Below are 22842 nucleotides of genomic sequence, written 5' to 3' on the forward strand. Positions count from 1 at the left end.
TAGGTAATTCAGGAGTTAAATTAGAAACTAAACACAATTTCTTCAAGAACATGTACTCATCAATTTCACACTGCATGGTCTTTTATAGGCAATATCTCTGCTAATATATATATATTTTTGGGTAACACTGGCCCATGCATTTCTAATCACATGCATTGCACGTGATGCGTAGTTCTACGTTCTACACGAACCGCAGCTGGTAGAAGAATCGCTTGGCCTGCAAGTATGCGTCCGCCAAAAGCAATGGGAAAAGAAGGGATAAAAAAAAAAAGTAAAACAAACAGGAAAAAAATACCGTCTCAACGAGCACAGATTCAATCAATGGCACTAAGCCACATACCTAATGCCAGTAGGTCCTGCATAATTCAAGTCAACGTTTCAATAATTGTTTCGCTAGAAAGGCTGTTCGGCGTTTGCTCTTAACAGCTAACGCATGCACGGAGAAAAGGTTCAACCAAAGGTTCATCCATCACAGCGCCCAGATTCGTCTGATCCCATACCAACGGTGGACCCCTTGAGACCACCTCCAAATATAACGCCGGCGCCGGGACGAAAGTAACCTCCGCCCTTCTTCGCCTGAAGGAAACGCCGGCTTTAAATAATAATAAAAAAGAAAGGAGAAAAAAAAGGCGAAAGAAGAAAACGTAAGAAGCCGAGTTAGGGTTTTAAAGATTTCGTCCCGAAACGTTTCGATCTCTTCTCTAGGGCGGGACGGAGGTCGATCCAGCCATGGCGGGGGCTCTCCAGTACTTGGAATCGCAGCGGAACGCCCAGCCGGAGCTCGCGGACTGGTACAGTGCCCTGGCCGACTTGTACCAGCGGAAGCTCTGGCACCAGCTCACCCTCAAGCTCGAGCAGTTCGTGGCCCTAGCCGTCGTTCAGGTCTGCCCTTCTTCCCTTCCTGTTTGCTAGGGTTTAGGATCTTTCTGTAGTTACGTTAAATCCTCTTCTTGCATGGTCTTTTCAATGGATTTTGAGAAGATCAGGGTTCTCTGCGCATTTCTATCTTTGTTTTGGTTTGTTTTGATTGGATCTATGTGAAACTGTTGGTTTGCATGGTAAAATTCAGAACTTTTGTGGTAGTGGACCTCTCTATTCCCTTTTTTTTTTTTTAAATTTTCTAATTTTGTAGATCTATTGCAGTATAGATTAATAGAAAAGAACCGCTTGGTGTCCAAGAAGCCTCTAATTGCGCTCTAAATTTGACCTTGTTTTTTGGGGTGTGTTTGTCCAATGGTTCTCTTGTATGGGGACAAGAAACCCTTCAAAGGTTGGCTTTTGAGATGCTGGGTAACAGAACTGTCTTGAAGACAAGGTATTATAGTCCCTAAAAGCATCCCTTTCCGTTATAGTCCCTAACAGAAATATATAACAGTCTGCGACCAATTGAATTATGTTTCAACTCAGAGAACGATTTGATACTATTCTGATTGTTTAACAAAGGGTACTTGATATAAGTTTTCGGAACCTGTAACTAGGTCAGTTGTTGGTTTTGCTTTGCTAGACATCTTCAAAGTGTATGTAGAACTTCAACAGGCTCTTTGGTTGTATGTCTTTTCAAATTTTTCATCTAGTCCTATCACGGGGTTGTCTGTAATTGTTGTTTCATATTGTAAGGTGAGAATTTGTCCCCTGGCTGTTTGAAGTTTAGCTTATCCCTTATAGGATCTGACTAAAATAGCACGACAGTCTTTCTACGCACTACTCATGGAATTGCCTTAGGTAGGAAAAAATCCTATGAACGTGGCCTAGGCCTGACATATGCTATCTCTGAACATTCATTTGATGAGATTGCTTACCTGAATAACTTGTGGATCCTTCACCTATGAGCAGCCAAAGAGGATCTCCTATTTTCATACTTTAAATAGCCTTAACATGTGAGAATAATGGCCCGATCCAAGGGTTCAATCCTAACTGGGCATTATGATCTGAAATCTTAGGTGGGACCTAGTCTTTTTCAGTTTGGGCAACAGCCTTATCCTCAGCCATCCAATATGGAGAACTTAATTTTTATATGCTTAGTCAGGTTTTTGGGTCTAAAGACCTTATCACTCCCAAAGCTCTGTCACTTGAATTGGCTAATGAGGGACATACAACTCATGGTTACAATGGTAGGAGTTTATAGATTCAAACTAAAGGAAAGGTTCGGGCCATTGTTTTTCTGTTAACATGGATGCTAACGATTTTTTTTTGATGCCCTTAGCAGTACACCCTTGTGAAGTTCACAAGTTGGTATCAACAACTACACCATGAAAATAATGGGCTCGATATTGTCTGTATCCTTTAAATCTATCACTAAATCAAAGAGTCTAGCAGTTAGTTTTCTTTCATGGCAAAATTCCCTAGTATTCAGATCCATAATAAGCAAGGGGATTTTTAGGAATCTAGCATGAAAACAAGAGGCTCTTAGTGGAAGCAAATGGTGCTCGGGAAGCTACAGGCTTATGGAGTTTTTGTTAAGTTGATTTTAATCGTTGATCTGTTGTATCTTTCTTTTAGATATATTAGTCGTGGCTTTAGTTGGTTTCAGAATTTATTCGACTGAGGTTAAAACATTGAAGAGTCATTTTAGTGATTAGATGAATGTCTTGGAGCCCTTTCAGTGACTAGGTGAATATCCTGGAGTCATTTTAGTGATTAGATGGGGGATGATGTGGCTTCACTTACATTGAAAGGCCACATCAGCCCTAATTAGTTAGTAATGGGGTCCCATAGGTAGGCAATTGCCTTAGGAGGGATGCCTCTTCCCCTCTTTCCTTCTTTCTCTCTTTGTAGGGCTTCCCACTTATTGAGAGAATTGTGTCTCTCAGGGGAAGAGAAGAGGAAGAAGAGGGAAAAGGAGAGGACCTGATCTCTTAGGGTGAGAAGTCTTTCTCTGTGGGGGCCATTTTTGGAAAGATTAAAAAAGGTGGTTTGGCTGGATCTATGTAATAATTGTGATAAAAATTGAAAAGTAAATACATTCTTTAGAGAGGTCTGGAATTCTCTTTATTCCCTTTTCTTCTCTTTCTTTGTCTCCATCTTTTCTCTATTTTTGTTGTTGCTTTACATCTTAACCTAATATTTTTACTGGTTTACTGCATAACGTGCTGAGAATCTCTTTATTCAGCTGTTATAATGCTATTTAACTCTCGGCTCCTGTGCTGGTTCATTTTCCTGGCATGATTCACTATCCATATGTTAATTACAATTGAGGTTTACTCCTGTATTTATTGAATTGTAATCTCTGTTTTGACGTGTGCTGGAATTTCTGGACAGCCATAAAACCTATATTTTTGTTACAATTGTGCTATGTAATCTTGGAACACCCTAATCTAGTGGTTCCAGCACTCTTTCATGGGTTTAGTGCCTGTATCAGTGTGGCACCGTTGTAACCTTTGTTGTGAAATGGGCCTTTGCATCCCTTTTTGAGCATACTTAACCCTAAGATATCATCAATTTTCTATGACCATGCACTTTCATTATTCTTGTTTCCGGTGCTTTGTAAGAGTACATTTATGCATCGCATTACTTCTGGTCTTTGGATACTTTCCATTAGAACAAACTGTCACCTTGATTATGGGTGCCTCTTGCATGCTCGACATTTGACAATTACTTGAAATGAGAGATCGCCTTGTTTTCTATGGTGTACTTGTGTTTTCATCAACAAGTTATGCTCCATTGCACTGATAAAACGTTAGTGGAGATTTTACCTTTTATTTTAAAACATTCTTGAATGTCTTGGCTACATGAATCCTTTTCTCCATTCTGTTTAGTTTAGGGCCACACTTTCTGAAAGATGTATAGATATGAGGTTCTTCCTTGCTACTTCTATATGTGTCAAATCATTCCTTTGTACAGGGATGCACCAATATGAAGGAGTGATTAGATGCATGTAGAAGGAAAGAGGAGTAGAGATAAATCGAGGATCACGTGGGATGAAGTAGTAAAGAAGAACTTGTTAAATATACATTTTATAGAAAGTGTGGCCCCACCAGTATGAAGATGTGATTTGATAGATGTAGAAGGAAAAAAGGGGTAGATGTAGACGGAAAATCACATGGAATAAGTAGTAAAGAAGGACTTGATATCTATATATCTTTAAGAAAGTATGGTCCTAAACAGAGTGGAATGTTATAGGTGGGATTATCCTAGTTGAACTCGATACATGACTTGGACATGATTCTACATTTTGAGAAGCTTCGTTCAAAAAAAAATGCTATATGTGTGACTCAGCTTTGTTATTTGACATCAAAAGTACTGGCAAGAAATGCATCACTTTGCCTAAGGCCATAATTGAGATGAACTTTCTCCAAATTGTCATGCCTAGCTTATTAGATTTTTTTGTCAATCCCTATGTTTGTTGTTTATATTTGACCTTTAACATTCATGTTCTATCTCGACATTCTATAGATGGATTCCTGATTCTTTTCAGTGAGATTCATTTTAGTGCATGACTGAAGGATGAGAAGATTGCATATATTGGTGATCTGCCCCCCCTCTCTTTTTCACTTCTAGAAGAGGTTGGGAGGGTACTCTGATCTTGGTCCTTGATAGGCTTTTAGCGGGAACATAAACTCTATTGCGAGTTAAATGTCAAAATGTCCATTATTTTTTTTTTGGTAAGCGCATGCGCAGTGTCAACTAAATTTCAATCACGGGCCTTCTCATGATTGCCTGGTAGGATTCCTTGTGCATCTAATTGCTTTTCAGCTTAATGCCATTTGTTTCTTCTGGATGGTGTGAGTTGATATCATCTCTTGATTAGTCGTAATCTGTTTTGATGTGTTCTGAACTCTAAATGGACTTTCTCATGGTTGCATGGAGTTTAGGACTCTCAGATTATTTTGCCAGAGATATTTTGGATTCAAATATGTGCCTTTTGTTACTTCATATTATGTACTTTAATATGATTTGCTGATTAGAGAAGTCTGTGTTGATGTGTGCTCAACTCAGAATTGTGGGCCTTCTCAATGTTGTGTAGAGTGCAGGATTATTGTAGAATAATCTTGTTCATCTTGTGGTTTTAGACAGAACTTGTTCTTTCTGTAGGATGTGCATTGCTATTTATTTGTTGATTAGTTGAACAATCTATATCATTATGATCTGAAATTAGAATCATGACATAGGTCATTTTGAGTAATTAATATTTTGATCTGGATATCACAAGTCTCACAATCTTGGGGTTGAGAAGATTAGTGCGGCTGTTAAGGTGAGATTTAGCAATCAGCTAATCTATCATGTCATATTAAGGAATGAAAAACTTTTATGTTTCATTGTGTTGTCAGAGAAGTTAAGCTAGAAAAGGTCTTTTCATATGGTTTTGCTTTCTCTAAACCAAATGTTGCTGAAACAGACACTACTTGGCTTGCTCTTGCAAGAGAAGTTCTCTGGGCCTTTCTTTCCTTGACTTTTGTTTTCAACCGTTTGTTAATTTATGGGTAATAGAAAGGTTGGCTTCCATTTAGTGCCATGCCATCTATCTAGTTTTGGTATGATTCATGCCATATAATCAATTAAAAATCTGTAATCTGGAGGTATTGCGGGCAGTTAAGCGAAGAAAGAATATTCTGAATGGTATTTCTTGCGTGAAGTAGTCCTGTCTCTTTTAAAGTAAAATATGGGAGTGCTTTTCTGAGGTGTAAATGATAATTTCTTTAAGGCCTCCCATATACATTTAGTGGACAGAGAAATGAATGCTTTTAAGTGTACCCTACTCTGGCTACATGCTTTATGTGATACATCATCCTCTCTCTCGCCCTCCCTCTCTTTCTCTCTCTCTCTTGCCCCCTCTCCCTCTTTGCGCGCGCGCATGCATGCTTATCTTATTTTAGTTTATTTTTGTTCTAGTCATGTTCGACTCTGAACAAATGTTTTATCTTGTGCTCACCTTATTCATTTACTTATTTGTTTTTCTATTTCTTTCAGGCGGGTGATGCTCTCATACAGCTATATCATAACTTCATTACGGACTTTGAGACAAAAATCAATCTCCTGAAACTTGCCCATTTTGCTGTAGTAGTTTCACGTCAGTATTCAGAAAAAGAAGCTGCAATAAGTTATCTTGAGGGTGTAATTGAGAAGCTGCATGCTACAAAGGAGTTACGAATTGAAGAGCCTATATTATACGTGAAGATGCAAATAGCTGCATTTAATCTTGAGAAAGGGAATCAAAAGGAGTGTAAGAAACTTCTAGAAGAGGGGAAGGCCACACTACATAGCATGACTGATGTTGATCCTACTGTTCAGGCTAGCTATTACTGGATATCTTCTCAGTATCATAAATCTTGCCAGGAATTTGCTGAGTTTTATAAGAGTGCACTTCTTTATCTGGCATACACTACAGTAGAGTCGCTTTCAGAAGCATTCAAGCTGGTAAGATTTTTGTTGGTATGATAATTTGGATGTTGAATAAAATGGAAATGTCTTGTTTTCCTGGATTTCTAGAAATTCCTTTGATGCTGTCCGTTTTCAACCTTTCCTGAGCACCAAAAACACTTTAGATTTTAAGTTGGCTTTACTATATACTTCTTTCTTCAACCCATTTGCTTGCTAGACTTATTCTCTTTCTTCAGTTCTAATTATATAATGCACACTATCGTAGAATGGAATTGACAGATATATTCAACAGTTGTTGTGTTGATCATCCTGAATCTTTCTTTCTTTCTCTTTATTTTAAAAGTAAATTGGGATTTAGTTATAAAGAAATTTGTGATAAATGAGCATGTGGAATCTAGTAGCGTACCATAGTCCATGTAAGATGCAGATCTTCATAGCATGTCACACTCCATGTAAGATTAGTTTGGATGCGGATTATAATCTAAAACTTTCATATTCTTTGATTTGATAATTATGACCTTAAAGTTAAGATTAAAGAAAAAAAGACATGTGATATGCAACAGATCCCTCCAGTGAAAATTGAATATTCTTTGTCCCATCATCATCATCATCATCCTCTTCTTCTTCTTCTTCTTCTTTTGTTTGTATATTCTTGATGACCTTTTCAATAGTCTTCTTTAGCTTATATATTTTCAATGACCTTTTGGATAGGGTTAAGTTGGAGCATGAGCTTGAGTTGTTGAAAAATCACCGTCGGAAATAACAACTTTTTACATGCATATATTATTGTGAGATTTTGATTTCATTGTTTCTTTAAGAAGCATACATGAACAGGAGTCGAGTGGTTTGTCTTAGTATCATATGATGATTAAGGATTCTTGACTCCATCTTTTTTTGGTATTTGGTGCTTTGCAACATCTTTAAGGGTCTCTTTAATACATAACTTGTCCTTAGAATATGCCTTACCTAGTTAACAGTGAGGATTTACGAGACTGGGGAATGGCAAGGTCTACAAAACTGGTATTGAGAATTGTATCGGTATATTATTGGTTCGGTTTGGTATGATCAATATTGTATGATCGGTACAGTATGTACATATCCTATACTGAGACAGGCTTCTAGCACTTGTTCTCACTCCCAGCCAAGGTACCATCCGAAATTGGGCAGTACGGATTGTTTTACTCAATTCAGACTAGTACGGACTGTTTTACTCAATTTAGACTAGTACGGACTGGTTCGGCGTGTATGCCAAACCGAACCTCAGTATCGTAGCAGTACCTTATTGGTACGGTATGGTATGGGGTGGTATTGGTCTATATGGGATGGTATGGGTCAGTATGACAAATATTGGAGAAAGGATTTAACAGATTAGGGAAAATTTGAGGTGCACAATCCCTAAAAGAAAGAGATACCGAAAATGACCTTTTAAAAGGAATCTGTTATCCCTATGTTTTTGGGATTGTGTGCTCCAAGCCTTTGATGATGGACAATGTATGCTGGCATCCAAAGAGCCGCTAAGGTGTGACCGAATATTCAAACATGTAGAATCAGGAACTCATATGTCTATATTCTGCTTCTTTTCATGTCAACTTAGTACTTATATACGGATCGGTAATACTTGTTCAATCATGTCCAGCATTGTTCAAGTTTTTGGTAGTGAAAGTGTTGTAAGCAAAATATGTTCAGTTAGTAGTGTCATGCTGATCATCACAAGTCACAGCTTTGGATATTTTGTAGCATTATCTGCATGTCATTTGTGGCCGTATAAATTCTGCTATAGTGGTTGTATAAAGTCTGTTATACTAACCAGTGCCCTAAGATTTAATTTGTTTTAAGCTGTGGCCTATTTGTAATATGAGTCTTAAATTTGATGATCATTTATGCAGCTACACAAGTCCACGAGTCCATGTATTTGCAGAAAATGCTAATATGTAGAACTTTTCAAAATTATTTAATGTTATTGTTCTAAACAAGATAGAAGTTATACCAATTCCATATTCTCCCCCATATATAATTTTGGCTTATCATAATGTTGTTATGCAAGGTTTCAAAAAGCAGCCACTGCTTGTGGGTGCTCAAGGTACCACTTGGTGCTTAAGCCTTAAGGGGAATGCAGCCACTTGGTGCTCGCCCATGCGGCTTGCATTTAGAAAATGTTAAAATGTAAATTACTTTAGTATTACATAAAAGAGAAGAAATGTTTGAATAGCCCAATCAAACATAAAAATAAAACAAAGAAGACGAAGGGATACATATCCAGGGCTTGGGCTTATGTGGGCCAGTTGGGAACCCAACTTGTGACCTATCTTACCCTTTGCAGAGTGGTCATAGGGCTGCCTATGTATGTGCATCCACATAGATTAACATTTCAGAATAGTAGTGTTATGTTAATGTGATTAAATATTTTGTTAATTGCTGGATGCATAGTGACATATATGTGAGATCTAGTGCTTAGATATGCAAAATGAAAATATGACAATCTTGTTTTTGAATTTTATGTCCATTTAATGCTTAATTGATTATGAACAGATTTTGCTTGGCCTTGGCCGTATAATAAATCACCATAATTCATGGAATCTAACTACGATTCAGCGCAGGATCTTCCATCCTTGTAATAGTATGTTATCAGGGGTTAATTTTATTTTTACAATACTTTTTAACTATTTGGTGGTTTGGTCAATGTAGTCATTGGTGATCAAAAGATACTTAGCCATGTCTAAATGGCCTTGTTAAATATTACTTGCTCTTTTATTGGTTATAATAATTTGCAACTTAGAAGTCCATATCTGCTCACATGAGCAAGTTAACAGAGATGCTTAGGTATGCTATAAAGTCTTTTAGTTTAATTCTCATTAAATGTTATACTTTTGATCTTTTAATTTGTAACAACATAAATTGGTAGGAATGTCTGAAGGTTGGCGCATTTGGTCATATTACCCAATTTTTAGGTTCCATATCAACAATCATGGGAACAAGTGTGTAAAAATGACATATAAGCTAGGTATTCTAATTTTCTTAAGCACATGAGCACTAAATATGTTACTGTCTAGCACAGGGTTGGACTAGTTGGAGTCTGCACCAGTGTGGGTCAAGCAACAACTCTAATTCCTTTTGTTTCAATATAGGCTAATTTCTCATTGTGAGATGCATATCTTGGTTTTCATCTGCTCAGTACTCGACGATAAAGGAAACTATTTCCTTTTTCTTATATTGTGAATTGGGTGAAGTTCAACAGAAGTCATGATTCAGATATTTAATGTAACTACTATAGTCTACAAACCGATTTGTTGATTTCATTTAGGCCATGTTTGAATGCTCGGCTATAGCATCTGCAGACAATCTTGCATGGCTGAGAAAGGATTGAGGTGGTGAGTCGGGGGATGGCCGTTCAGGCAAAGCATATGTACCGCGAAGCCAATAGGGTAGCAGATTGGGTAGCCTCTTTCGTGGCTAACCATTCTGGGGAGACCATTTGGCTGGGGGAGAGGGAGTTACCTGGTGCGCTCTGGGACTTGTTGTGTTTTGACTTTTTTGGGTGTATTCGTACCCGCTGTGTATGACACATCCGCTTCAGCAAAAAAAAAAAAAGAATTGAGGAGAAACAAATAGAGAAGAGAAATATGAGTAGTCTTTGGGAATCATAGATCCTGTCATTCCTTTTTTCAGGATAATTGTGTCACGCCCCAAATCCGGCCCGTGACATAGCCGTGCTACCGTAAGCTATTGCCCATAATAACACGAAGCCACAATGCCAATTCATATAAAAATATCATCTTATTTTGTCACGTCCCAAATCCAGCTTGTGACACGGCCGTGCTACTGTAAGCTGTTGCCCATAATAACACGAAGCCACAATCCCAATTCATATCAAAAATATCATTTTATTTATAGAATGTTTTCCAAAATAGAACTGGACAATGCTCTAAAAGTTGAACATTTAGAAATAATTTTATAAACCCTAAAGTCTTCAGGCGTCCTGCTCCTAGCAACCTTATTTATCTAAAAGAAAAACAATAAGAGTCATATGAGCTATGCGGCTCATTAAGTAACCATGCACCATCTTACCGGATCAAGCATAATATTTCACATGCCAATGCATTATTTATAAAAATTAATAGTTATAGCAAAGTAAAGCATTTCATAGATAATATATCCAAAACAAGTCACAAAGCAATGCATGCTCAACCATGCAATTTCATTAAGATGGAGATTCAATGTAAAATTCTGCCATTATTTCATGCTTTAAACATCGTGCTCTCAGTTGATAGTGCAACTATGGTCATTATAACCCGTAACAGCGCCATAATCTTTGCCAACTATTATAACCCGCTGGCGAGGGCCGTTGGTCGAGCTATTATAATCCGCTGACGAGGGCCGTACATAGCAATCTGAGAGTTTGCAAATCATTTCATACTTTTCATAAACCATACGTCATAAATAGATTAGAAAATGAATTATGCCACAAACATCCTTTTCATGCAATTTTCAACATAATCATATTTTGTATATACACCATATGGTAGTATTCATGAAGGATGCCATTTAGTCAAAATCATGAAGTACTTGCTAACTTATGCTTGATCCTAATTTTTAAGAAAATGCATAATCCGTCATATAATTTATAATTTTATATCTAAAATAATTTCAGTATTTCAAAATCAATAAGATTTGTGCCAGGGTCACTTATTTCAATTCGCTCACAAATTCTTAGGCTTGGATGACAAACCCATAGTACCTAGCAATATCATAGTGAATAGATCATTTGCCACTCGTTCATCATTTTTCATCTATTTATTTATTTATTTTGTTATTTTATTTTATTTAAATATATTTATTTATTGTCTTAATATATTTATTTATGTATCTATTTTTTTTCCTTTTCTTTTCTTTTTCTTCTTTTTCTTTTCTTTTCTTCCTTTTCTTTTTCTTTTCTTTTCTTTCTCTCCTTCCTCACTTTTTTCCGAAGCTTTCTTTTTCCCTTCTTCCTTCTTCCTCCTGCGAAGTAAGAAGGGCGCACTCGGGAGGGAGGCCCGCAGGTGCCGCTAGCCAGCCGCGACGCTTAATGGTATCGGAGCGAACTCGGACTATAGCTTATGTGGACTAGGGAATACTACAGCACGGGTTAATGGAGGCTGACCATGGGCCTATTGTGGTGCATGTGATTAGATTTGAATGGATTTAAACCCTTAATCTGACGAGAATGTCAGGACTGAAACGGGAGGAGTATGTGAGGACCCGCGCGGGCGTGTTTAGTCCTACATCGGTTATTCGCTGATGAGATCTGGGGTACTTATATAGGACTAAGGAACCCAAATAATATCTTCCGGCCAGCTATTTTGGGTGAGGTCCTGGATTGTTACAAATTGTTTCCACTCAAAAGCCGATTTTCATTATTCCTAAGGTCTAGGGATAATTGGTTCCTAACAAGCCTTTTTTGATCGGTCCCTTCTTTTTGGTGTCTTCCTATTGCACTTTCCACCTATGTGATCTTATCCGGCATATATTTTATGCAGACATCCGAACAGGGCCTTAATTTAAGAGACATTAATTTTTTGTAATTTTTTTACTCCTTTCTACTCCTTTCTGTTTGTGGAGTAAATCTTGCAGCCTCTTTATTCCACCAAAGTTCTTGTTGCTTTAGTTATTTAATCTTTCACTTAAAAATATTGAAAAGCAAGTTGTTTAATGACTAATGCTTGTCGTCCTTACTTGACTAATGTTTTACTTGTTTTATGCATTCAGGATTTGGCATTTGACCTTTCCCTTTCTGCTTTGCTGGGTGATAACATATATAACTTTGGGGAATTGCTTGCCCATCCAATTGTAAGTGAAAGCTTTACATAAATATTATGTCATTTTTATGCAAATACTAAACATTTAATTGTTTATATTTGTGTCACAGAAACTTGTTTGGTTCTATGCTTATAGGAAAAAAAAGAATTCAATTGATAGCGTTGTATGAAGTGATACATCTGGACTTGTTAAGATTTTAGTTGCATTTTTCTATTTTTATTCAGGCAAGAGGGATTTTGTTCTTTGTTAATCTCATGCTTCCATGTTAATTTGTACTGTTCTTTTTGTTTGCATTATTTTTTTCTCCTCTATATGTTAGTTGTAACAACAAAGAGTGGGTTTAGTTTGATGTTCTACCTCGGTACTGCATTGACAATGAAGAAATTTTACTCTGTCTGGATACTGCATTGACATGAGGGAATCTGACTGGGTTCAGAATTGTGTACCCATCTTTCTTGATGTGTACTTTCTATATATATATTGTTTAAATTCATATATGCCTGTAGTAAACTAATAGATAATTTAGCGAAACACATAAAGCTAGACTTTTTTAAAAGAAAAATCATTGTTTTTCTCATTTGCCATCACAAATGGGAAGAATTGTATTTACAAATATATGTATTTTGCTTACAGATATTGCATGGTAGTATATGTATATATGCATGCAGGCAATGCACACATATTTGTGCATATATGCATGCAATGCATGTTATGGGGTAACAAATTTATATCTGATGAGTATGATAGTGTGTTTTCGGGTTTTAGGCCATGTTTAGGCTAACCTTAGTCCGCTGCATCCAAATGTTTGATTTTTGTTGTGATAATTTTTGATTTATTATTCCAAAACTTTAGAAACTTTCTCATCCTGTCCCTTAGTTCTAGGGCTGCAAATATTATAGATATAAGAAGAAACAAATTTCAGATTTGATTAGATTTGAATATTTATCTTTTTCCACAACCAAAACAGTGAGAAAGTAGAAGGAAAGAGAACAAGGGGTTGGATAGAGGAGGAGAAGAAGAATAGAGAGAAGAGAGACAAATCTCTGCAAAGAAGTCATTTCATTCAATAAAATCAATCAATCATTCATGATTTGTGACTCCCCATGGGTACGCGTTTATAGATACACAAAGCAATGCTAAAATGATGTTTTCTGATCTCAAAAGGAGTACCAACTTGTTATGGACCAAAGATTTTAATTGACATTATATGACTCCAAGTAGGACTCCTAGTCAACATAAAACTCCATTATAAAAAAATAATTAAAGATTTTCTAATATTAATAAATTTATAATTCTATAGGATCCCACATAAAAGATCATCAAAGAATCTTTTGAAATCACAATCCTAATGAATTTATTTTTTTTAACCTAATAAAAATAGGATTTTTAGATGATAATTCTACTCATAATAGGACTCAAAAACCCACTAGAAAAAAGCTCTAAATATTAGCATGAAACTTCCAATAGTATAACATGACCTTTACTACCTAAGACTCGATAAAACTAGAAAATTAACTAAACCTGCTTCGGACATAAACTACATCACTTTCCAAAGGCTATTTAAAGAAATATCAAGTCACATGGTGAATATCAAAATAAAAAAAGAAAAGTTATTGAATTATCTTATTTGCATAGATCATGCCTGTCTAGTAAAGTCCAAAGTTGTGAGTATTTTTTGAAGTGTGTATATTAAATAAATAGTAAAACCAAGGGAACATTGTAAGTATTTGGAATTTCAATAGTAACTTACAGTACCTATCTGATTATTCTTGTTATCATAAATTAAGGGTTTAGTTGTCCAACACCTAGCCAATCTTTCTCAATACCGTGTTGTGCTAAAACTTGTGACAAGCATTACAATTTATAAGGTCAATAAAGGTCAAAAAGAAATAATTTTTTTCTTAATTGTGCATAGAGGTGACAAACTAGAGGAGCTGAAGAGAAGAAGGAATAAATGAACATATGGAAATAGAGATTAGATCTGGATTTGGCTTAGCATTGACAATACTTATCTAATAAAGTTAAGCTAAGATGTTTTGGTTGGTTGTTCTTGATTGACTTGTAATTTTATTGTTGTGATTGAGGGTTGCAACAATGTATATCAATGGGAAGACGTGCAAACAGGGGCAGAGCCAGAATAATGTTTCTTTTTTGATGAGCAAAACCAGAATACCATATCTACAACTTAAAGAACATTGTGTTGAATATAGCCTAAAAGTGTTATAGATCATTGTACTTTTTTCTTTGGGGTGGGGGATAATTATATTGGGTTGATATGAAATTTTTTAAAAAATACTTCCAATTAGTATGTGAAATCTTGAATAATTCCTAGCGAGCATGGCCAATATGGGGCTTGCAACTAGTTGATTTGCAAGCAGGGAGAAATTTAGTCACAAACTATAAATCTGAGTATATAAACTTATGATATACATTACTAATAATTAGAAAATGTAGAGGACTAAATAAAGTCATATAAAATAATTTATGACATAGTTATGAAAGAAAATGTACCATATAAAAGAAAATTCTTCATAGAGAAATACTTGTGGTGTTAATGGATAATATTTAAAGTGTCAAACATCAAATTTTGTATTAGTAATGGAGGTAAAAATTCTTAAAGAAATATTTGTGGTGTTAATGGAAAGTATTCAAAGGGAGAAAACTCAAACTTGTATTGTAATGGAGGTAAAGTGATTTTCTCAGAGAGAGAGAGAGAGAGAGAGAGAGAGAGAGAGAACATCTAGGAATTCTCTCATATGATCGAGAAATGATATTTGGCTGGTTTACTTGAAAACTAGTGCCTGTCAATTTTCTTATTGATTTTTTTTGGCAAGGAGATAAGTTGGATTGTCTAATAGATTGGGCTCTAATATAAATCTTAGTTGAAGAAGTGTTTATCTGGGAGGAGGGGCCCAATGGAGGTGGCTGTGTATATGACTTCCCTTTGATAGGAGGGGCCACAACCAAGATTCCAGCTCAGATGTAAAGGATTTCTCATATTGAGTGCAACATCCACGGTGGAGATTAGCCCAGCACGGGGTTTGGTCGTATGCACAGATAGGAATGATAATGTCTCCTCGGATGCATGCGCTGCATATGGCTGGAATCTTGGCAATAATGATTGAAATTTTGTCCTGGCTAGGCCTCACTTTATAGCCCTGAATCATTTCTGGTCAGGTATATGCAACTTAATGTCTCGGAAAACAGTTTGAGCACCAGAATTAAGTGGGGCTGGCACCTAAGTGCTTTGCCAAGGACAGGTGTTTTTCATTGTCAGGTGCTTAGGTGGCTCAGTGGTGCTAAAATGGATGTCTAATTGCCCAAAACAATCAGTGAAACTGGCTCAGGTTGATTAGCATCCTGAGTTTCTGGGCTGGATTGAAGTCATAAAGAGGTAGGTGGAAGGGAGAGACCTAAAGAGAGGGGGAGAAAGGTGGAAGGCAATCAAGTTCAAGTGAATGCTATAAAATGGCAGACAATAGCACCCCCCCCCCCCCCTCCTTCCTTTCTCATACCTTTCCCTTTCCCTCCTCCTTCCCAGCACATGTTATGCCCATGTATGTCTATGTTTTCTAAATTATTTTCACTTTCCACCAATGCTCAAGAAGATTTATATTGTTCAGACACATTTTGTGAGATTCGACGCAAGTATCGTCTATGGTTACTGCTGTGCTATGTTATGTATGTGCCTTAATTTTTAGTTGTCTTGGCTTTGTTTAGGTGAAATCTATAACAGAATTTTGCATGGTTTTAACTTTTCACATGCTATAGTTCCTTCATGAACAGCAGTGTTTTGATGAAACTTACAAAATCATATGCCGAAATTTTCTCTACAATACATATTTCTCAAAGGCGCAGCATCACTGGCTGTTGAATGTCTTTGTCTAATGTTCTAAAAAATTATCCTGGTTTACTTGCAATCACATTGATACCATTGAGCAAGTCTTATTCACACCTGCTAGGGCATCACATCTCTGTTTTTTTGGCATCACATCTCTATTTTTTTTCTTTTATGGTTTTGCCTTCATCAACTGGAATGGCAAAAATATCCCATTTTTTGTAGGGTGAATTCTTTGTGTTTCTCATTCTTCTATTGTACACTGTTTAGCTAGCTACAAGAGGTTTTTAAAAGGGTGCAAAAATGTAAACCTTGCAAGTATGACCATCTGATCCCATATCTGCATATGTTCTCCTGTTTGTACCATCAGATCACATAATAGCTTCACCATACATTTCGCACATGCCCAATTTTAGTTTCCAATAATTGATAATCACAGCAAAAATTGCTTACTTGATCTGGTTAGGTTTCGTTGCAAATAATTCATTGCCATACATTGCTAAGGATAGCCATATCAACCACCTTTTACCCATTTTGTTATCTATTATAATCTCCTGTCATTCTCCTCATCAAGTCTGAGCCTAATGCTTGGGCCATCTTTAAATTCGCTGTGCCTTGTTGATCTAACATGCATCATTTCTACATTACCATTATTCAGCTTCCATGAAGTGGTGTTTTTTTAACTTTGCCATTGTTTTGTTTTGCTTGTCTCAAAGTTCTGTTTTCTAGAATTTTCTTCTTGTAAGCATCACTGCCTAAATTTGTTGACACAATTTTCTTATGATATTCAATGGCTATAGAAGACATCATTATCCTGAAACATTGAAAAAACACAAAGTGAAAAGGCAACTCTTGCTCGGTTGCTGTATTTTACTTGTTATTCTATTTTATTTGTTCCTTATTCTTCAATGTAGTATGAGGAGACAAAATTCTGCTAGTGCATGAATAGAAACATTTTATCATTTTCTCTGGCAGCAAGTATAGATTTTGGTAGAAACTCCATATGACAGGCAAAGATAGAAACATTTGAAAGTCTTGACTATGTCTCCAAGAAAAAAAATGACAATGGGTTTCTTCCAAGACATTCTGTGCTTTTTGCGTGTTTTATTAATAAAATGTTAATTTCTTTCTTTACTTTTGTTTGCAATAGTCTGCTCTCGTTTTATGGTTGATATACCTAGTCTTTTATGTGCCTTGTCACTTTTTGTCTCCCACTATATAACTCTGAATTCAAATGCCCTATGTCCTATTAGATATGTTGAGCTTGTGGTTTTGTTTTGCAGATCAATAGTCTTCTTGGAACCAAAGTGGAGTGGCTTTACCATATACTCCAGGCATTTAACACTGGCAATCTGATACGCTATCAAGAACTCTGCCGTGTTCATAATGCTGCTTTGAGTGCACAGCCTGCGTTACTAGAGAATGAGAAGAAGCTACTTGAAAAAATCAATATTCTTTGTTTGATGGAAATCATCTTTAGGTAAGATCTGCTATGCAGTACCAAATATGCATGTTTTACAGTTTTTCTAGAGTACAATACAGGAACCTCAAGTTTGTCATATTTATTTTTTAAATTTTATTTATTTATTTTTTGTTGCTGCTTGATTCGACATGTTGCTATCTTTTTCTTTGCAGTCGGCCATCTGAAGATCGAACCATTCCATTAGGTATTATTGCTGAACAAACTAGACTTTCTATCGAAGATGTGGAGTATCTTCTAATGAAAAGCCTTTCCGTAAGTTACACTTTCTGCATTTATCTTTGTTGGCTGGGCAGGGAGATATGCCTTAATGGTCATTTTGTTAGCTCATGCGAAGAAGGATCAGTCTTTTGAAATTCCCCAGACTAGAAAAAGTGGGGAGAGAACTTTTGGCAATGGGATTTGTATTCATTCTAGGGCACATATTAGTCAAACAGCCAAAGCAAATGTAACCTCATTAAAATTACACATTAAGCCCTTTCATCAGTTTGATGTTTAGATGAATCCTTCCTCACTTTTAGTTGCTACTGTGGAGTAAGCAAAAAACGCCGTAGGTGTTATTTGTAGTTTATTTATTGCTGCTTATGTCACATTGTATTAATACTTTGGATATACTAAACAGGTTCATCTTATTGAAGGCATAATAGATCAAGTTGAGGGCACAGTTCATGTCTCATGGGTGCAGCCAAGGGTTTTGGGAATCTCACAGATCAAATCCTTGCGTGATCGGCTGGATGCATGGATGGGCAAGGTGCATACAACTTTGTTGTCAGTTGAAGCAGAGACGCCTGATCTAGTGGCATCATGATGTGCTCTGTCGCCTCTTCTTTACAAGCTCTTTGCAACACCTTTAAGTCACAGAAGCAAGCAAAGGAAATAGTGCTGCAGCCCTTGTCCAAGTCCTATCTCTTTGATGCCTTGAATTTTTTTGTGCACGAGGGGCGGCAGCTGAGAGCTGACCTGAGGCCTGTATTTTTTGAATCTTTCAGAGAACTGTTAGAATTTGGGATATGCTTACAGAGATGGAGGACCATATGTTTCAGGTCAGCGAACACTTTCAAGTCAGATCATCTATTTCTTTCGTGATTCAGCAATGATGCATGTTAGACATTAATGCGAGACAAATGCTGCTCACTTTCTCACACTGTTTTGTCGTCATAATTATTGGAATCATTGAATTTGTTGTTTCCGCATGTGCTGAATGATGGGAACTGAATTTGGATGTTTGCCGCCATTTAGTAGAAATACAGTTAGTAAGGTTTTTGAGGGATTATGAAGATGAAATCTAGTACCGGATAAGGCATTGTTAATAAATTGAAAAAAAAAACATCTCTGCCATTGTTTTAACTGCACTTGTCTCAAGTTGCTTATCTTCTGTGATTCAGCTTTGTGGGCTATATATTGTTGCCCACACAAAAAGGTGGTATTTCACATCTTAGGGTGTTGGAATGTTTGCATGGAGATTGGAGAAGAGGACGTCTGTCATGCAAACTTAGGTTGCTCTTTCAGATCATTTGTCAACTTGGGGGCACTTTATACGGTATTGCGACAATGGTAGAATAAACTGATATTATAATTAAGTGTTATGCAGATGGCAGATGAAATTTGTGCTGCAACCAATAGCTGTTAGCTCAGCTGCTTGGCACCTCTCTCGTGAATGCTTGCTCTCAGGGAGGTCCAGGGTTTGAAAACCGATGGTGTCACATTTACCGCTATATCATTCAAAACAAAAAACTTGTATCACTATATATTATAGATGTTGCTCCTTGGATGGGTATTTCTGGCCTTGATTGCCATGTTCAATCTTGTTTGCATGGTTAAACTTTATTTACTCGTGCGTACGGCCTTGGGCTGCTGCCACTCAAGCTGGTTGGGTTAATTGGGGGGGAAATATTAACCCAACCCAATCTAATATCGTGTTGGGATTACTCTAATCTTGCTCAATCCTAAGCTATTTCTGGGTCGGGTTGGGTTGCGTCAGTCATGTCGAGGTGGGTTAGCTCATGTTAGTTGGTTTAGCTTTAGTTGAATAAGAAATTTAAGATAAAGAGAAAAATTTGGGATGTTTTTATTAGATCAACATGTGCTGCATTTAGGCCTTAATCATTCATCAATTTTAGTAACATTTATATAATTTAACAAATAAACTATATGAAATAGAAACATGATTTATTGTTTGTTTACTCATTTGTTTATTGGGTTTGGGTTGGGTTAGGCCTGGCTTGGGTTGGGTTAAAGCCCAAACCTCATCCAATCCAACATAATGTCAATTTAGGATATTTGAACCTAAACCCAAGTCGAATATGCAAAACCTTAACCTAAGCGCACTTGATTAGCGTGTTGCGTGGGTAGGTTGGGGTTGGTCCAGTCCAAGTTGCACCTCTCTCTTTTGGCTAGGATTTGACCCATGCTCAAGTCATCTAGGTTTGTTGAGTTGGGTCAGCTTTGAGCTGGGCTTAAGGCCTGGTGGAAAAGTGTTCAGCCCAGTTATAGAGCTAGAACAATATAGCCCCAAACAAAACGGGCCGGGTGCGAGCACGACCCAAAGCCCGGCTCATAGCCCAATGAAGTTCGACCCATCCTTAACTACAACCCTTACTATATTCCCCACTCACTGCCTGCGGGCTCGGGTTGTATTTTTGTGTGTGAAAGATTGATCTTCTTTTACGGCATCAATCACTGGATCAGCACATCTCTCAAAGCATTTTTAATTTTTCTTCATCCAGGCCATTGCGCGATGTAGCAGTTGACATCAGGAAAAAAAGGTAGATCATTCTTTTGTGTAAAAGATTAGGGGTGTGCAAAAAAAAAGGCCAAACTACAAACCCAATCTGAATCAGTCTTTTCGGTTCGGACCATTTTTTTGAATTTTTTTGCATAAATATTCTTCTAAATATCAAATTTTATAGGAATGTCCTCTTAAAATTGATATTTATATGTATATCATCGTAAACACTTATTTTGCTATTCTATTCTTTTTTATCTTTATTTTTTATATATACCCATGCCATCTAACGCTGTTAAAAAATTAACGGTTTTAAATGAAATGTCTAAAATATTCTTACTGGGTCGATGTGAAAAAAATATTTTTAAGACAATTATGATGGAGGACAAAAAAGTAATTTCAAAATTTTACATTATTTTTAATTAAAATAAATATGGTTTTTATTAACAGCGTTAGAAGAATCGTTATATTAGGGGTATTTGTGTAAAAGCAACATTCTATGAAGGTACAGAAATAAATATAAATTTTAAGAGGGTATTTGCGTAAATTTAAATTTTTAAAAGGGTATTCATGATTTTTTTTTTTATTTGGTTTTGGTTTGAGAAAGTCTTGGACCAAAAAAGTTTGATTCAATTTTGGTTTAAATTTTCTAAAAACTGATTCAAATCAATCCAACCCAACTCAACCTGATACATTGTAATATACAAATATATATATCCAAAACAAACCAACTTAATCCAACCCATATATATATAAATTTTTTTTTATTTTTTTTATTTTTTTATATAAAATAGAATATTAATTTGATAAATTAAATCGAACCAAACTGAATTTTTTGGATCAGTTTCAAGCGATTTCCGTAGATGGTCCGTTCGATTTCGATTTTGGTTTTAGAAAACTAATTTAAGTCGGATTAATTTTGGGTTTAGCTCCAAACCAATCCGATCCCTGCACACCTATATAAAAGATAGCAAAATCAACTTGTTCTTATGGAGTACAAAATCCTGAAAAATACAATAATTGGTGGGTTTTGGTGAATTCTTATGAAGCCTTCCTGTCTACATCGGTTAACCGTATTATGGTCTAGTGTACAGACATCGGTTAACCGTATTATATACATCCAGCAATATTTGAAGTAAATGCTACGTGCAATAGTCTTATAGGTTTCAATCCAATCATCCAATAGTGAAATTGCAATGCTCTCTTGCGGTGGCAGCCAAAACTATTTGACTTCGACGGTCTTACATGAAACACCCACAGTCCTTGAGTTTTTTTAATTATTATTTTATTTTTAAAAAAACTAGATAATTATTCGAATATCGATATATCCATAGAAATCAAAAAATAAAATATTTAAAAAAATTAGAAAGATTTATCATGGAGTTTTATAATATAGTTTCAGCATGGCTGGCTACGTAAATTACCACCTAATCAACTGCACTATAATTTTTATTTTATTTTAAGAACTTTAGTTCAGTTTCGATTTATCCAATCTGACTCAATCTGGCCAAGTGTGGCATACAAATATATATATCCAAAACGATCCAACTTGCACTATAATTATTATTTTATTTTTACGAAGAAATAATTGATGATATGAATTTCCTCGATTCAAAACTCGAAAATTCAGACTTTCGGCTAGGATAGGATATACGCAGTCCTCTAGATCCACCAACCCACTTACAAATGGAGTTAGGTTGGCTTGGGTTTGCTAGAAATTTTAAAGACCACCAAACTAGTTGTGTTCTTTGACTGAAAACATCATGGCAAGTCAACTACAATTATCAGACCAACAATCCTTGCGTTGAGCGGTTGGCAGCAATTGGGGTTGTTGTGTTCTTCTGATTCTCTCTCGAAAGCAGCCCTTTAAATTGCTGAAGGAAACATGCGAACTACCCCATCCTCCTTTTCAAACTGGTTGTTATACCATTTGTAATGCAAGAAATATATGAAAATAATATGGTTGGTGACAAATAAAGTGGGGTGGGCCATATAATTTATGATTCTAAATAATTGCATATATATCTGTTTGCATGAAAGTTCGTATCCTATGTATTTTGGGAGAATAATTTAGGAGATTGAATGCTCGATGCAGTAGCGTGGTAGGTTTTAAATGTGCTAGGAGAATAATATTGGCTGTTTTCTAGGCTCGTACGAGGGCTTGTATACAATAGAAGAGGGCTTGGAGTGGACATCTTTAGTTAATTTGTCAGATGGATTCCTTAAGACACGGTTCATGTGCTATAGAACAAGAAACATGGCCTAAACCATAAGCTGAGCCAGCCCAATAGGAAATCTGGACCAACTTGGGACCAATAGTTTCTCACCAAGTACATTTCGGATTAACCAAATTGGCAACAAGTAATGCTATAAGGCTGCCCTTGTGACAGAAAAATAATCTCGATTCTAATAGCGCGCAGCATCGATCACGCTATAATTATTAATAAGTTAGTCGAAAATTGAATTCAAAAGTATTGGTTGCCAAGTAGAGAAATATAGCTACCAACACAAACTCAAATTACAATTAGATCGATGCAATCCAGAATGACTTTATAGTATAAAACATCAATTTCATCTCCTTATGTGGCTTGTGAGTGTAGCCATGTAACTCGTTATTTGTAGAGTTATGGATTGGATCCAGGGCGCAGAGGGTTGAGATAAAAAAAAAAAAGGAAGGCGCTTTTGGTT

General features: G+C 36.3%; 1 protein-coding gene across 1 annotated transcript; it reads left to right on the plus strand.

The window, feature by feature from the left end:
* Positions 1–552: 552 nt before the first annotated feature.
* Positions 553–18622, plus strand: LOC103708011 (26S proteasome non-ATPase regulatory subunit 13 homolog B-like). Its single transcript, XM_039118497.1, has 6 exons — positions 553–882; positions 5908–6354; positions 12061–12141; positions 17233–17429; positions 17585–17684; positions 18052–18622. The coding sequence occupies exons 1-6, from the start codon at positions 730–732 to the stop codon at positions 18235–18237; spliced, it is 1164 nt and encodes a 387-aa protein (XP_038974425.1). The 5' UTR covers positions 553–729; the 3' UTR covers positions 18238–18622.
* Positions 18623–22842: the final 4220 nt, after the last annotated feature.

This window comes from Phoenix dactylifera, chromosome 2 (assembly GCF_009389715.1).
Source record: "Phoenix dactylifera cultivar Barhee BC4 chromosome 2, palm_55x_up_171113_PBpolish2nd_filt_p, whole genome shotgun sequence".
NCBI classification, from domain to species: Eukaryota; Viridiplantae; Streptophyta; class Magnoliopsida; order Arecales; family Arecaceae; genus Phoenix; species Phoenix dactylifera.

Excerpts from the sequence above, each read along its gene's own strand:
- LOC103708011 (XM_039118497.1), top strand. The coding sequence starts at position 730 with ATGGCGGGGGCTCTCCAGTACTTGGAATCGCAGCGGAACGCCCAGCCG. Across the intron at positions 12,142-17,232 it reads AATTGCTTGCCCATCCAATT|ATCAATAGTCTTCTTGGAAC; the intron begins GTAAGTGAAAGC and ends TTTGTTTTGCAG. Across the intron at positions 17,685-18,051 it reads TTCTAATGAAAAGCCTTTCC|GTTCATCTTATTGAAGGCAT; the intron begins GTAAGTTACACT and ends TATACTAAACAG.